We start from the raw sequence: 16,747 nt of genomic DNA, 5'->3' as shown, positions 1-16,747 counted from the left end.
TTCACTCCTGCTCTGATCCACCACTTAATTCCTCCCACCAGGTGGGCCTGGGGCCGGAAGCAACGGCAGCTGTAGTTCTGTAGCTGGCCCACCTCCCCTGCCCCCGGGGCAGTGGCTGAACCTTGAATTCCTTTATAAACTCTGTCCCCAGCAGCTTTTCCCACTAACCTTCTCTGTTGTCTTTGGTGTTTGTGGGTTGAGAAGTCTGGTAACTGCTGCAGCTCACTGATTCAGGGCGCTAGGGCCCGCTCCACCCTGGTTGGTCCTGCTGCTGCCCATGCTGGGCTCTGCTCCGCTCCCAGCTCTGTGCAGGATAGACCTCACTCAGAGACCATCCAGGCTGTCCCGGGCTGGAGCCCTGCTTCCCTCTGCTATTTTGTGGGTTCTGCAGTTCTAGAATTGGTTCAGAGCCATTTTTTATAGGTTTTTGGAAGGGCTCGGCGGGGAGCTCACACTAGTCCCTGCTTTCCAGCCGCCATCTTGGCTCTGCCCCTACCAAGGATCTTTTAATTACCAAATCTAAGATCCTCTTCTAAGTTCTTTGTGACCTCTCTGTAATATTTGACACTGGGCACCACCCTCTCCTCCTACATTCTCTGACCTCTCTGGGTTTTCATGACACTGCTTTCTCTTAGTTTTCCTCCTGTCTGTCTGGTCAATCTATCTCAGTCTCCTTTGCTGAGTCATCAATTATCTTGTCAACTCCAGCCCTTAATTTCAGCCCCACATCACCAAATGACCTCCAGATATTTCTAAATGGGATGTCCCATCAACATGTCAAATTCCAACACATCCAAAGTAGAATGCATTATCTTCTCATTCAAACCCACCTCTATTCCTAACTTCCCAATTTCTGATAATTTCAACACCAATATTTCCAGGTTTGCAGCCTCAATGTTTTCTTTGACTCTCTTTCCTCTCCCTTACCTCCCACATCCAATGAGTTGCCAAGTCTTGTCAATTCTACCTCCTCGACATAGTTCACAGATTTTTCTTTTCACTCACGAAAGTGTCTCTCTATTTCAGGGACTCATCATGTTTCCCCTGGAATATTGCAACAAACTCCTAACTGGACTCCCTGCCTCAGTTTCTCCCCATCTCCAAATCATCTTCCACATAGTTGCCAGAGTCATTTGGTGTGACCTTCTCTTTCCCCTACTCAAAAAGTGCTTTGTAATCTGGCTCCAGACTGCCTTTCCCATTTCATACACACACCATTCACCTTCACACATTCTGTTCTTCTGACAAACTGTCTAACTTGTTCCATCTACCACCTCCGTACACAGGCTATCCATGCCTAAAATGAACTTCTTCATTTTTGCTTCTTAGGATCCCTAACTTCCTTGAAAAAAATCAGATGCTTCCAAGATGCTAGTGCCTCTCCCTCCTCCCCAAATTGCTTTCTATTTCCTTTGTAAATATGTATTTCCTTAACTGTGTTCATGCTATTTCTTTTGTCTTTATATTCTCAGGGTTAGCACACAGTAGGTATTTAACAAATATTTGTTGATTTATTGAGATGAATTTTGAAGGACACTTCATATGTACTTATATATGTAAATGTTGTCTCCTCCAATAGAAAGTAAGGGACTTAAAGGCAGGGACTATTTCATTATTGTCTTTGGATACCCAATAAACAGTCTTTGACATATAACAGATGTTTGACAGATGATCTTTGATGGGTGGATAGATTCTACAAGACTGAGATGTCTACGGATAGATGCCAGCCATTGGGGAGATATTCAGAGAATGTGATCAAAGCATTGATCCCATGCATTGTGGGAACATGGAGCCCCATCTAAGGATATATACTACCCTACAAAATTCCCTTCACTTCAATTCAGCAAGCATTTACCAAGTAACTACTATATCCAGAATAGAGAGGCACACTGGTGTATTGGAGTTGGTCTTGAGTCAGGAAGATCTGTATTCCAATCTCAATTCTAACACATTCTAGCCATATGAACCTGGGCACTTGATGTCCCAGGCAATTTGTTAGGATCATAATTTGCAGAGAGGTGCTAATCTGCACTGGCAGAAGTTTTTCACTAGGAGTTCCCTACAGTGATGGAAAAATAGCAATGGCTGATATTTATATAGTGCTTTAAAGATGACATAGTCTTCACCAATATTATCTCATTTGATCTTTACAACAACCCTGCAAGTTAGGTGTTATTATTAACCCCATTTTGCAGATGAGGAAACTGATGCTGAGACAGGTTAAGTGACTCGTCCAGAGTCACGTAGATACTAAGTGAGGCAGGATTTGAAATAATTGGTTCAGCTGGAAGAGAGAGAGAGAAAGAAAGAAAGAAAGAAAGAAAGAAAGGAGGGAAGGAAGGAAGGATGGAAGGAAGGAAGGAATGAAGGAAGAAAGAAAAGAAGGGAGGAAGAAAGTAAAGAAGGAAAGAAAGAAAGAAGAAAAAATATCTAGAGCATTCATTTTCTACAAAGGTAATACAAGATTCAAATTACTAGCTGGTACTAGAACCCAGGACTTCTGACTCCTAGTCCAGGACTTGCTGCGTGGTTCCATAATGTTAACATCTCCCTTTCCTGAACTCACTGTTAAATGAAACTGTTCATAGGAAGTAGCTCTGAAGTCCTCAAAAGAAAAATTCTGCATAAATTTAAGCTATTATTCACACTGCTTGCTATGACTTCACAGACAGTAGCCTGAGCAACAAGCAGAGTATAAAATTCATTCTCTCTCTTTTTCTTTTCTTTTTTTTTCCCTGTGGAAGAGGCATCTTCTAGATGAGGTCATCACCCCAAAGCTGCCCCATTGATCACTCTTCCTATCAGCATCCATCTCAGTGCCAGCAGAGTCCTCAAGCTACCCCCTTCCCCAACTCCCACTTGTTCTTTATGAGCAGGGAGCAGACAAGTGATGTTTGTTTGCCCAAGAGTAAAAACATTCTCTGAGAAAGGGAACTAATCTATCTTTCCCAATGAAGCAGGGCATTGTGAACTGTCAAGAATGAGGCCTCTCAGACAGAACTCATAAAACATCCATCAGAAGAGCTAAAGGACACAACTGATACAATGATGTAAAGACTTCTTTTCATTTTGCTTATGATTACAGGTACCTTTGCATATTCTGCACCCCTCTGATGTCGATTTTTTGGAAGAAATTTTCCTTCCTCTTCTGTGTGTGATTTTTCCACAGTGGGCATTACTGGTCAAAAGCTCTAATTCTGAACTTCTGAAGGCTTGGCAAGAACAGCTGAGCACTGTGAAACTGTGTTTAATTAAACTGAGTTTGATGAAAGTAAATAGTAGGGTTAGCTACTATTCACACATCTTCAGGTGCTCTTTCTAAGCCTCCAAAACTCTAGGCACTGATAACTATAGCAGCTGTCTGGGGAGAAGATATATTCTAGGTTCACCAGCTGTGGGATAACTCATTCTCTGCTCTTTCTTCTTTGGTGTTGAAATAGCTGAGAAAAAAATAAAACTAGAGGAGAAAATATGACACCTAGGACATTTATTCTCTTAGTGCACTTAGTTAATAGAGGAAAAATAGAATGAATAATTAAGAAATAGGGTGCAGTTTCCCAGAAAACTTTTGGGGGATGGTCCATCTTTTTGTACTTTTTGGGAGGGGTAGGGAAAGGAAAGAGGGATAGGAAAGAGAGAATCTTTCATTTAATGCAATGTAACATATCCTTAGATGTGGCTCCATTCATTTCATTTCATTTAAGAATGGCTTGGATTTTTTTCTAGGCTATAGCTTTATTCTTGATTTTAGATTAGAAGGCTAAGACAAAAATGGTCAATGACTGGACCACATAGTTTCAATTCAGGTCCTCAGCAAATCTTCAACTAGCATGTGGGAGGGAAACCTTCCTAGGATGGCAGTAGGAGAGAGATTAAATTCCCAAATGTTCTTAACCTGGGGCCTGTAAAGTTTTTTTTTTAATGTTAATAATTATATTCCAATATAATTGGTTTCCTTTGTAATCCTATGCATTTTATTTTGCATACTTAAAAATAGTACAAGAGTCAATAGGTTTCACCAGATTGTGAAAGGGATTTATGACACAAAAAAGGTTAAGAAGAACCCTTACTGTGGAATGACTAGAGGAGGAGGTATGAGGAAAGATTGGCAATGAATATGATTGTGTTGGACTGGGTTAAACATGGAGGCTTCCATTTTGGGGACATTCTAAAGCCAGCTTTTGACTCCATGACTCAATTTCATTCTAAAAAAGATTCAGCTGTGGGCTGTTGGGCCCTTGTACAGGGATACCAGGTTCCTTGCGGGGGCTATTTTTTGAATTCTGTGGCTTCCTCTAAAGGGCGAGGCCTAGTAGTTCTGCCTAGGAGTATTCTATCCCAAATATGAAGCCATAAAAACAAAACCAATTTCTGTCAGCTCTGCCCATTTCTTTTTCTTTTCTTTCCACTTTCAACACAGTATATTTTAGAGATAAAGGATCTGTTATGTCTTAAAGTGGATTGGCATTCACCAGCACCCAGGTAGAGGTTGAAAGGATAGGTACTGTGAGTACATGCTGCATGGCCAGGGTACATGGGAGTTTCAGTTCTAATCCTCACATTTTAAGTCATAGCAATCCATATGAAGCAAAAGTACCTGACTCTGATAATGCTCATATTTATACTTTCTTGCAAGGTCACATTAAGTCAATGGTAGGTGTTAAGGAAAGTATCTATAGGTGGGATCCCATCCAGTTTGCTATGCAACTGTATTTTCAGTACTGCTATTAGTGGGGTCCTGTCCCTCATGTTTTCATTCAAAGCCATCCCCCAAATTGACAGTCTCTGATCATGTGACAATTCCATGCTCACACCCATCTCTGAAGTCTTCATTATAAGTACCATCCCCCTTGGAAAGTGGGGTATAAGTAGGCATTATGGCGGGGGGCTTACTCCCTGAGCTGAAATTCAAAGGAAGATGCACAGAAAGAGAAGGTTGAAACTATAGAAAGCTACTCCATGGGGTGTAGGGCGTGTTCAGGGAGGACTGGTACCTCTGGTGTGAGGGCTGCTTTCTACCTTTGGTGTCCTCCTGGTCCACCTAACTCTCACTTGTGGCTCCAAGAAGCTACAGCATGCTCAGCAGCCACATCACAGTAAACCATTTCTGCAGATGGGCTAAACCAGGTTGAGGGTAACTGGGGGTCTCAAATCCGTTGGTGAGTTGGGGGATGTCTACCCTAAGCATGTTAAGACTTTCTGTGGTGGAATAGGCAGATGGCCATGAAGGCATCTGAAACAGGCACTGTGGAGTGCTTAGAGCTTGGTTAGACATCAAAGATGCCAAGATCATCTACTACAGAACTGTCCAACCTTAGGTTATCTTAGGGGTACATTAAAATAAAATAATTATTCGAGGGCCGCACCCAGAATAAAAAATACAGTACACTAATAGAAAGTGGGGGAACATGCATCATCAATACAACAGGTGAAGGCACAAAGCGTGAAAGCAACACAAAACAACAAAGCAACAACATAACAGTATAAAGGTAGGTGTGAAGGTAGTCTGCATAGTACAGATGGAATGCATCCCACAGATCGATTGAAAATTCTGTGTGATATGTTCTATCCGTAATACTGCTTAAAAACACCAATGAAAATTAACATCAATGAGATTATTTATTGGTGATGGGTTTAAAAAATCTAACATACATTCCATGCAAATTATTATTTTATTTTTTCGCTCGTGAAAATTAAAACCCATAGGCGGGTCGCACAAAATCGCACCTACGGGCCGTATTTTGGACAGTCCTGATCTACTACATCTACCTGAGCCATCACTAGTTGTCTTGATTCTGTCCTGCCACTGCACTGTGATGACTCTGGAAGAGAGAGTGAGGCTGATGACTTCATGCAACTCTGCCTCATTTAAGTCCAATTTATGCACGAATCAAACAACATCACCCATACCATTTTACCTATATCAAAGTCCTGTGATGACAGGCAAGTGATGAAGCAGCAGGTACAGATACACTGGGAGCTGTAGTCCCAACCCTGCACAAAGGTGCCCCAAACCATAGGGTCATCTTCTCACTGGAAGCAGTAGTGGGATTCGGCAGCCCCCTGGGGGTGTGAGCAGCCTTTTGAGAACTGCACTGCTCACCTCCTAGTGTGAGGAAGGGGCTAGAAAACTTGTTGTAGAAATTGTCCTGATTACTGTGGCTGGTGGGGATCCCATCCCATGGTCAAAACACAAAAAAAGTACAAAAACTTCTGCAAAGCTGATTCCACTCACCATTGGTACATGGAATATGTGCACACTTATAGACAACACAAAATCCAGTGGATCTGAAAGACGAACAGTGCTTATTGCAAGAGAACTAAACAAGTATCACATTCAAATAGCAGTCCTGAGTGAAACAAGGCTGGCAAATGAAGGCCGGCTCACTGTAGTTGGAGCTAGATACACCTTTTTCTGGAGTGGCCACAGTGAACGGGAGCACTGTGAATCTGGTGTAGGTTTTGCAATCAAAGCTAATCTAGTCACAAGCTTGTATGCCTACCAAAAAGAGTGACAATGCACTTGCTACTTGCAGGAAAACACTATGCTATCATCCTTAATGCTTATGTTCCCATCATGACACACCCTGATGAAGTCAAAGAAAAATTTTATGAAGAACTAAAGACCATTGTCATCAATGTTCCAAAAGAGGACAAGCTTATAATTCTTTAGGACTAGAGTAGGCTAAGACTACCAGACATGGCAGGGAGTCCTTGGGAGGAATAGAGTTGGAAACAGCAACAGCAATGCTCACTTGCTTCTGAAGACTTGTGCATCTCATGACCTTCTCATCACCAACACTATCTTCCATTTACCTAAATGCAATAAAAATTCATGGACACACCCTTGTAGCAAACTTTGGCTTTTAATAGACCATGTGATTGTAAGGAAATGAGACAGATAGGATGTGAGACTGATGAAGACAATATATGGTGAAAAGTGCTGGACTGATCATAGACTTATCCTCTCCAAACTAAATATTTGCACTCAACAAAAGCAGCAGCCCCAAGGCAAAATGACTACCAAAAGAATTAATGTCAACATATTAGAGTGCTTCCCTAAGCAGGAATAGTTTGTTGCTAACTTGGAGGGAAAGTTGAGTCAACACATGGTTGTCAACAATGGAGCAGAAAAGCAGCAGGCAGCTTTCAGAGATTTGGTATATAGCAGTGCATTTCCTTATCTGGGTCAGAACACTCACAAACATTAAGACCGGTTTGATGAAAATGGTGGGGAAATTCGGAAACTGCTAAATGAAAAAGGAGAGCTCCACAGGGTTTACTAGCAGGATAGTTCATCCATCTCTATGAAGGCAGCATTTAATTCCATCAAAAGTAAAGTACAAGCAAAGCTTAGAGAGGGAGATACAGGATTCTTGGCTCAATGAGGCAAGTGAAATTCAGTTTTATGCTGATAGTAACAATCAGCAAACAACAAAGTGCTTTTATGATGCCCTGAAGGCTATTTATGGGTCAAAGTTCTATGGTGCATTTCAACTACTCAGTGCTGATGGAGTCACATTGAATAGTGGTAAAGACATGATCCTAGAGAGATGGGCTGGACACTTCCATAGTGTTCTCAACAGACCATCATCAATCAATGCTGAAGCCACTGGCCATTTATCTCAGGTTGAAGTCAATCACTCCCTAGCTGATGTTCCAACTGAAGAAGAGGTTTTGAATGCCATTAGGCTCTTTCATGTGGCAAAGAACCTAGTGCTAATTGTATTCCAGCTGAGATTTGCAAGATAGTGAGTCCATTGCTCATACAAAAGCTGACTGAAATTTTCTGAATTATGTTATCCCCAGGGCACCTTCACTGTCCATCTTTCTAAAGGTAAAGGAAATAGATTATCCTGTGACAATTACAGGGTGGTGGTGGTGGTGGTGGTGTCTCTCTATTAGTCATTGCTGGCAAGCTTTGAAGGCTGCTCCTTCACCTGGAAGATGGTCATCAAGAGATGAGAACCAGCGGGGCTTCAGAAAGGGCCAAGGAACGGTCAATAGGGTGTTTGCAGCTCGACAACTCCAGGAGAAATGCCAGGAGCAGAACAGAAGCCTGTACACAATGTTTGTAGATCTGACCAAGGCCTTTAATACTGTCGGTTGCTAGGACTTATGGAAAATTATGTCAAAATTTAGTTGCCTGGAAAAGCTCATCAGTATTGTATGTCAATCTCATGACGGCATGCTTGCCCATGTTCCAGATAATGGACAATGCTCTTGTGCTTCCCCAGTCACCAATGGAGTGAAACAAGGCTGTGTGCTTGCTCCCATGCTTTTTAGCATGATGTTTTCATGCTAAATGAATGAAGACAAACATGGTGTCAAGGTCAGCTACTGTACTGATGGTAAATTTTTCATGCTAAATGAATGAAGACAAACATGGTGTCAAGGTCAGCTACTGTACTGATGGTAAATTTTTCAACTTAGGAAGGCAACAAACCAAGACTAAAGTGGAGGGGGTGCTGGCACATGACTTTTTGTTTGCAGATGATTATATACTCAATGCAGGTTCTGAAGCTGAGATGCAATTTTGCTAATTTTGGTCTAACAATTAACACCAAGAAAACACAGGTGCTCCATCAGCCAAAACCATATATGTGGAACCATTGGTTACAGCAAATGGAGAAGTCCTGAATACTGTGGATAAGTTCACTTACCTTGGCAGTATACTTTCTAGAGATGTACACATCGATAATGAGGTTGATACACACATTGCCGGAGCTAGCTCAGTGTTTGGGAGGAGCCAAAGGAAAGCATGGGAGAGAAGAGGTATTTGACTGACTACCAAACTGAAGGTCTACAGGGCTGCCATGCTGACCTCATTGTTGTATGCCTACGAATCCTGCACAGTACACCAGCACCACCACGGTAGGAAACTGAATCGCTTCCATCTGAATTGTCTTAGGAAGAGTCTGAAGATCAGCTGGCAGGATCACCCACCATACACTGAGGTCCTTTCTTGAACTAAACTTCTAAGCATTCAAACTCTACTGCAGAGAGTGGATGGACTGGCCACATTGTTTGAATGCCAAATGTATGCTTGCCAAAAAGACTATTTTATGAAGAACTCACACAGGGCAAGCATTCACATGGAGGTCAGAAAAAGCGATACAAGGACACTCTCAAGGTCTCTCTCAATAACTTTGGAACTGATTGTATAACATGGGAGACACTGGCACAGGATCACCCAGCATGGCATGCCCACATCAGAGAAGGTGCTGTGCTCTATGAGAAAAGCAGAATTGAAGGTGCTCAAGAGAAATGTGAGATGTGCAAATTTAGAGGATCCACCCCAAATGTTCACAAGGACTATTTTTGCCCGACCTGTGGTAGAGCATTCCATGCTCGTATTGGTCTGATCAGCCACAGTCAGACACACTGTAACTTGACTTTAGCATAGTGATGTCTTTTTGGTCCTTTTCAAGGACCACAACTAAGCTGTTCCATCAAGGCCCTGTTCTTTATACTTGAATCCCTTTCTCCTTTGTCTTTGGGTCATCATTCTATCTGTCATCTCTACTCTTACTCCCAAGCTGCTGCCTCTCAATAATCCTAGAAGGAGCTGTGAAACTGCAGACTAGATTTCATCCACTCTAACTTCAAGTGGGCCTTTATTATGCAAGGCCACACTATTACTGATCTCGTTCTCATACCTGACAGGAGCTGTAAGGAACCTTCTGTTTATAAGGGTAATAATTATGTACAAGAGGCATTAGATTTATTTGGCTTGATCCCAGAGGGCAAAACCAGAAACAATGGGAGGAACCAAAGAATGAAATTCAGGCCTGGACTAAGGAAAAACTTTCTAACAATTAGAGTTATTCCAAAGTGAAATGATCCACCTTGGGAGTTAATAGGTTTTCCCCTCACTTGAGGCTTTCAAACAAAGGCTGGGCAACTACTTTGTTTTTGTTTTAGGTATTTTTTGTTTTGTTTTGTTTTGTTTTAGGCAATCAAGATTAAGAGGCTTGCCCAGAGTCACATAGCTAGTATCTGAAGCTGGATTTGAATTCAGGTCCTCTTGACTCCAGGGCTGTGTTCTATCCATTGCTGCCTCTGGGCAACAACTTTTTGAGAATATTCTATAAGGAATTATTTTTTCAGGTATCAGTTGGACTAGATGGCTGCTGTGGTCCCTTTCCATACTGAAAAAAAGAATCTGTGAATTCTGATAACCTCTTTCCTCCAATTCCTGATACTCTTCCCTTGGCAGATGATTTAGTTTCTCAAGAAGACTGAGGCCATCTATGATGAGCTCTCTCATATCCCTTCTGCCATAACCTCAAAGCCACTGAAAACTTCCTTCATTCCATCTTTTTCCTCCCCCTGGTTTCGAAGGATGAGGGGCCTGTCCACTTTTCTAAGGCCACCCCCTTCCCCACTGTGATATCCACAGTTTTTCTTGTCTCCCATGCTTGCAAACTCGTCCTCAACTCTTCATTCACATGCGTTCTACATATCCAGTCCTTTGCCAGATTGCGTTGTTTTTACCTTCACAACATCTCTCACATAGGTCCCCTTCTCTCTGTTCACACAGCCACCACCATAGCATAAACCCCTTCTCTGGACAATTGCAATAGCCTTCTAACTGATCTACCAGCCTCAGATTAATCTTCACTCCAATCCATCCATCCTTCCTCCGCTCAGCTGCCAAGGTTATTTTTCTAAAGTTTGTATCTGACAGTGACCCTTGCTGTAGCAGCTCCTTATCCCCTCCAGGATCAAATATAAACTCCTCTGACACTGAAAGCTTTTGTTAACCAAGCCCCTGCTTACTCTTTCAATGTTCTTTCACTTTGCCCCCCTCTACATATTCTGTGATCCAGCAAAACTGGCCCATTTGCTATTTCTTGCTTAGAACAATCCATTTCCTGTCTCTGTGCCTTTTCATTGGCTATCTGCCAGGGGGTACTGAAAAATGTTTAATAATGCTCTCCAAAAAGGAATAACACATTTTTAGTTTAATCTGCACTATTAACATTTTTCTCCATTACTTTCTTAAGTCTAGACAATCAACAAAATAATAAATCAAGCCCTGATCTGTAGCGTTTGCTGATTTCATACTGAAAATTTAACAATTTATTCCCACTGGATGGTATAAGCTGCCTCCAGTATACCCTGGATCACTTACACTTGGCATGCTTTGCTTCCTTAACTCTGTTTCTTAGTTTCCTTGTTTTCCTTCAAGGTTCAGCTCAAATCTCACCTTCTGCAGGGGTCTTTTCCTGGTTCCTGCCATTGCTAAGGACCCTCCCCCCCACCATTGCCTTTTAGTTTTCTTAAACTTTACTCCCCACCACATATTTTTCAATCCAGTGTCACTGGTCTCCAGGCTATTCCTTGAACAAGACACTTTACTTCTCAGCGGCAGGCATTTTCTCTGGCTGTTCTCCACGCTCAGAATGCTTTCCTTCCTTAGTTCTTCCTACTGACTTCCCTTGCTTCTTTTTTACTGGAAGTTTCCCCAACACTTCTTAATTCTAGTGCCTTCTCTTTTTAATTTTTTCCTACTTATCCTGTATATGGTTTGCTTTGTATATATTCTTTGCATATTGTCTCTCCCATTAGATTGTAAGCTCCTTGAGGACAGGGTCTATTTTTCCCTCTCCTTGTAACCCTAGAATTTAGCACATAGTAAGTGCTTAAAAAACACTGGTTGATAATTGCCTGACTCCTCTGGGGCCCAGTTCATTGATCATTTGTGCTCTCTCTCTCTTTTCTTGCTTTCTCTCATCTTCAATCTCTCCCTCTATACTTTTTTCATCCTCTCTGTTTACAAATATACTGAGCTCTCCTTTATCCTAAAAATCCCTTCCTTTGACCTTGCTATTCTCTTTAAGCTATTGTTCCTTATCTTTCCTCCTCTTCACAGGTAGTGTTCTAGAAAGAGTAGAGTATAGTCTCTGTCTTCACTGCCTCACCATTTACTCATTCCTCATTCACTTGCAATCTGGCTTTCACTCTTACCTCTCTACTAAAACTGTCTTCTTCTGACTTCTTACTTAGCTACCAAATAAAGTGGCCTTTCCTCAGTTCTCAGCTGTCTATGGCAGGTCACATTGTTGGCTTACTCCCATTCTCATTCTTCTCAAAGGTCATATCTCTTGGCTTCTATGACACTGCTCTTCTTTTTTTCTCCCCTATTTGCCTGATCATACTTTCTTGGTCTTCTTCACTCCTTTCTGAAAAAGGTTGATCAAACAGAAGTGAAGTCTAAGATACCCGAATGATTGCATTTAATGGAATCCGAGGGTTTCTGAGTTATTGATCATAGGATTGTAGATTTAGAACTGGATGGGAACTTAGAGGCTATTTAGTCTTAAGTCCTCATTTTACAATAAGAAACTGACATCCAGAGAAGTTAAGCGATTTGCTCAAGGTCTTAATTAGGGGAGCTAGGATTTGAATCAGGTCTTCTGACTTCTAAGTAGATGACTTTGACTCCTAATCAACAAAATAATTAATTGACTTGGGGCTGTATCAGGAAGGTATCATAGACCTGGTATAGTTGAGAATACGAAGGGGCAGGAAAATAAAGAAATATTGCTTTGGTTACCCAGTTGGTCTGTGACAAAAAGTAGAAATTAGGAAGTTGCAGACATGAATCAAGAGGCTAACTTAAATAGAGGGGACACACAGGTTAGCTGAGAAGGATGAGTCACAAGTAATTTAACAATAATCCTTTATATTTGTATGGTATTTTTCAGTATGAATATTTGAACTTGTCTTTCCTGCATTCAAATCTGGCCTCAGACACTTATTAGTTGTGTGACCCTGGGCAAGTCACTTAACCCTGTTTGCCTCGATTTCCTCACAAGCTGGAGAAGGAAACGGCAAACCACTCCAGGATCTTTGCCAAGAAAAACCCAAAAGGAGTCATGAAGAGTCAAACGCTACTGAAACAAGTGAACAACAAAATTTTCAGTTATACCATTTACCAAGATAAGGTCAAGATGGATACATGATCTAGATATATAGAGAGATTTTACAAGAAAATTAGAACATGAAACAGATTGCTCATCAGACTCATGGATGGATAGTTGAATAACTTCTGAATAAGCAAGAGATAGGAGCAAAGTTAGCTATAAAATGGCTAATATTGATTACACAAAATTAAAAAGTTTTTGTACAAATAAAACAAAGTAGCCAAGATCAGAAAGAAAGAAGAAAATTTGGGAAAAATATTTTGTAGACAGTTTATCAGACAAAGGTCTCATATCTAAAATATATAAAGAACTTTGCCAAATCTATAAGAATATGTGTTATTCCCCAATTGATAAATAATCAAATGATATAAACAGGCAGTTTTCCAATGAAGAAATCAAAACAATTTATAGTCACATAAAAATGCTCTGAATCATTATTGATTATAGAAATGCAAATTAAGACAACCTTGAGAAATCATTTTATACCTACCAGATTGGCTAAAATGATAAAAGGGGAAAGTGACAAATGGAGGGAATGTGGAAAAATTGGGACATTAATTCATTGTTGGTGGAACTGTAAAATGATTTTGGAGAGCAATCTGGAATTATGCCCAAAGAGTTATTAAACTACCTATACCTTTTGACCCAGCAATACCACTACTTGGTGTATTTCTACAGATAATTAGGGAAAAAGGAAAAGAAACTCTAATATTCTAAAATGTATATGGCAGCTCTCTTTGTGGTGGCAAAGAACTGAAAATTACAGGGATGCCCATCAGTTGGGGAATGGCTGAACAAGTTGTGGTATATGATTGTGATGAAATACTACTGTGTTGTAAGAAATGATGAGCTCAGTGATTTTAGAAAAATATGGAAGGACTTCACAAAATAATGAAGCGTGAAATGAGCAGAACCAAGAGAACACTGTATACAGTAACAACAATATTGACTTTGAATGAATAAGTTATTTTGAATATTATACCCAAATTAACCATAAAGGACATACTAAAAAAGATGCTATCTTCATCCAGAGAAAGAACTGATAATTAAAAGTATGTATAGAATAATTTTACATGTACACACACACATATACCTATTTGGGTCTATTGGTAACCATCTGGGGTGGGTAGGAAGAAAAAAAAAGAAATTTACATGATAATTTTGTTGTATATTTAAAAAGAATAGCAAGTTATGAATAGGAGATTTGCAGTTTCCTGTGCAATCATCTTTTTTATTGTATAATGTAACAGAAATGTTTATTTTATTCCATAAATTAAGAATTTACTTAATTAAGAATTTTTTTAAAAAGGAAAAGGAAAAAAACCCAAAGCACTAGTGCACATATAACACATGTATATATAAATACAAAAAATATGTATATTCAAAAATACATATAAATATGTATGTGAGTAATATATATATATGTATATGCTCACTATATGTATGTATACACACATATAAATACATACATCCTTAAAACAGCACTATAAGGTTGATAGGAAAGAGATTATTTTTCCTCTTTTTAACAAACCTGAAACCCCTTTGAAGCATTATTGGTATTGAGGATTCTGAATAGCATGGAATGCTAAACTTCCATTAACCAAGCTTATTCTCTCTTTTTATTATTCCTCTTTCACATCCTCTAACTATGTTCTTTCCACCCCTTCCAGTGTTTTCCTTCCCTTAAAGTTCTGGTGTCATTTTACTTACAAGACGAGTTTGGAGAACAAGAACAACTGTACTATTCAACAGCTCTCTCCCCATCAACATCTCACTTTATATTAACAAAGAAGGCATTAAATGAATGCCTACTGTGTGCCCAGCCTAAGTATTTTCAGGAATAGCAGAGAATAATGTACAGTAGTCCCTTGTAAACAAAAAGAATGACAAAGGTAAGTAATAAAAAATATACAAAACTATTGTAAGACAGTTTCATGGAGAAATAACTTCAAAAGCTGTCAGGACAGCTGCAGGTAGTAATGCCCTATTCTAAGACACTGAGAACTCTAATGGGGTAAGACAAAAACAAAAACAAAAACAAGTCCTGAACTAACAGGAGAAAAGTTAATTCCTAACCCAAAATATGCTCACTCAGCACTCCCTCCTCCAGAGGCTAACACCCTTTGGCAGGACTTCTTCACAAGCCAACTCATGGGCTTGCAACAGATCTCAGCTATGTCTTCCATACCTCCCAATGCTACAGAAAACCAAAAGGCAGAAGTTTGCTCTGTCTGGGACTCCAGTGTAGCTGTGCTCTGTATTACAACAGTACTTAGCTGTAGAACAGAGAGAACTGCGATAAGTATGTATAGTAATCCACAGGTAAGCCCAAGGAAAGGGGACTGGTATCCGGCTGGGACCAGTTTTGTCCCCTTGGAAGACATTTAGAATGACACTAGGGCCAGTGAAATATGAAGACCTTCATGTAGGAGGAGACCTCTAGAGCTTTGAGGTTCAGCCTCCAGGGAAACAGCAATCAAATAGGAAGGAGTCAGAAAATGAGCAATAAGGGGAAAAAATAGGAAATTACTGAAAATCTCGGGTTAAAAAAAAACTCAGTTAAAGACTTTGAGTATATATGGACAAAACAACAGGGAAAATATTAATAACAGAAAGGAAAATGGCCTCCAGATCAGCTAAGCAAGCAATCTATGAGTAAATAGTGCAAGACAAAGGAAAATGAATCAATACCTGAGAAGGCAGAGGACACTGTGAATTCCCAAGAGAGCATGGAACCACAGTCGGATGTTCCTGAATGGTTTAAAAGAGAATAAGAGTTATGAAAGCAGAATTTATAGCTAGCACAGCAAAAATAATCCATAGGGTACAAAATTTAAAAACTGCAGTAGCAAACCTAGCCAAAGAAACAAACAAAAAAAAGAATCACTGTTAGGAGGTGAAAATACACAGAAGTGAAGGACAAACTAATAACTCAAACAAAAAGCAATAACATTAAAAGAACATGTGATTCCCATACAAGAAAAACATTGATCTCAAAGACAGGAAATAGAGAGACAATTTAAAGAGTCTCCCAGATAAACAAGACAGGCTTCAGAGAGTCTTTCAAAGCCCATTTTCTGGGTCTTTGGAAGAGAAGGTTTCTCTTCTCCGCCAAGCCAGGGATAGAAAAGTTTCACCTGCTCCTACTAATCTGTCAATTGTCCCAAAGATTTCATAATCCTAGATATCCAGATAAGTTTTATGATGAAGTTTTGCTGCATTCATTAATGAGAGACATGGGGCAGGGTGTAGGGCTTGGTTTGGGCTCTGTGAAATTCAGACTTGGCAAGAGCTTAAGGAAGAGAGGGAGGGAAAGAAGGAGGGAATGATTTCAAATGATGAATAAACCTAGGTGTTACCACACCCACTGACATTCCTCTGTACTCCACCCCATCCCCCACAACTCTTCAATGACCCTGTTTAGTTTACCAGCTAAAATACTTGTCACTTACCTTACAGCTATTTGTCTGTTTTTAATGAGTTATATGTAGGGCTTTATTTTGTTCATTAACACTAATTGATTTCAAGGCTCTGATTTCCAGCATAATCTGCCCTTCCAGTTTCACCATATCTGGGAAGGAATCAGTGAAGATAACTTAGAGGTACCAGTGGATTTTAAGAAGGTTTATGAAGGCTTTCTCTTCAATTCCTTTTGTAGGTCCTCCTTTTACCCTCATTTTCCTCATCTTTCAGTGTTAGGGACTTGGCTATAAATTTTCTCCAAAGGCTAGCTACTTCCTCTTCCATCCTCTTTAGGTAGGTCACTCAATGCTACAGCCCTTGTTATGGCTGACAGCTTGCTGCTTGTAATTCAT

General features: G+C 40.2%; 1 protein-coding gene across 1 annotated transcript in view; it reads right to left on the bottom strand.

Moving 5' to 3' along the window:
* SH3RF2 (SH3 domain containing ring finger 2) overlaps nt 1–16,747 on the bottom strand; it is a 159,624-nt gene that overhangs the window by 33,368 nt on the left and 109,509 nt on the right. Inside the window, exon 5 of the mRNA XM_036751918.1 lies at nt 15,624–15,683. Within this exon, the coding sequence (XP_036607813.1) occupies nt 15,624–15,683 (60 nt within the window). The remainder of the gene's footprint in view (nt 1–15,623; nt 15,684–16,747) is intronic.

The sequence above is a fragment of the Trichosurus vulpecula genome, chromosome 3 (assembly GCF_011100635.1).
Source record: "Trichosurus vulpecula isolate mTriVul1 chromosome 3, mTriVul1.pri, whole genome shotgun sequence".
Lineage (NCBI taxonomy): Eukaryota > Metazoa > Chordata > Mammalia > Diprotodontia > Phalangeridae > Trichosurus > Trichosurus vulpecula.
This window is presented reverse-complemented; position numbering and strand designations above follow the sequence as displayed.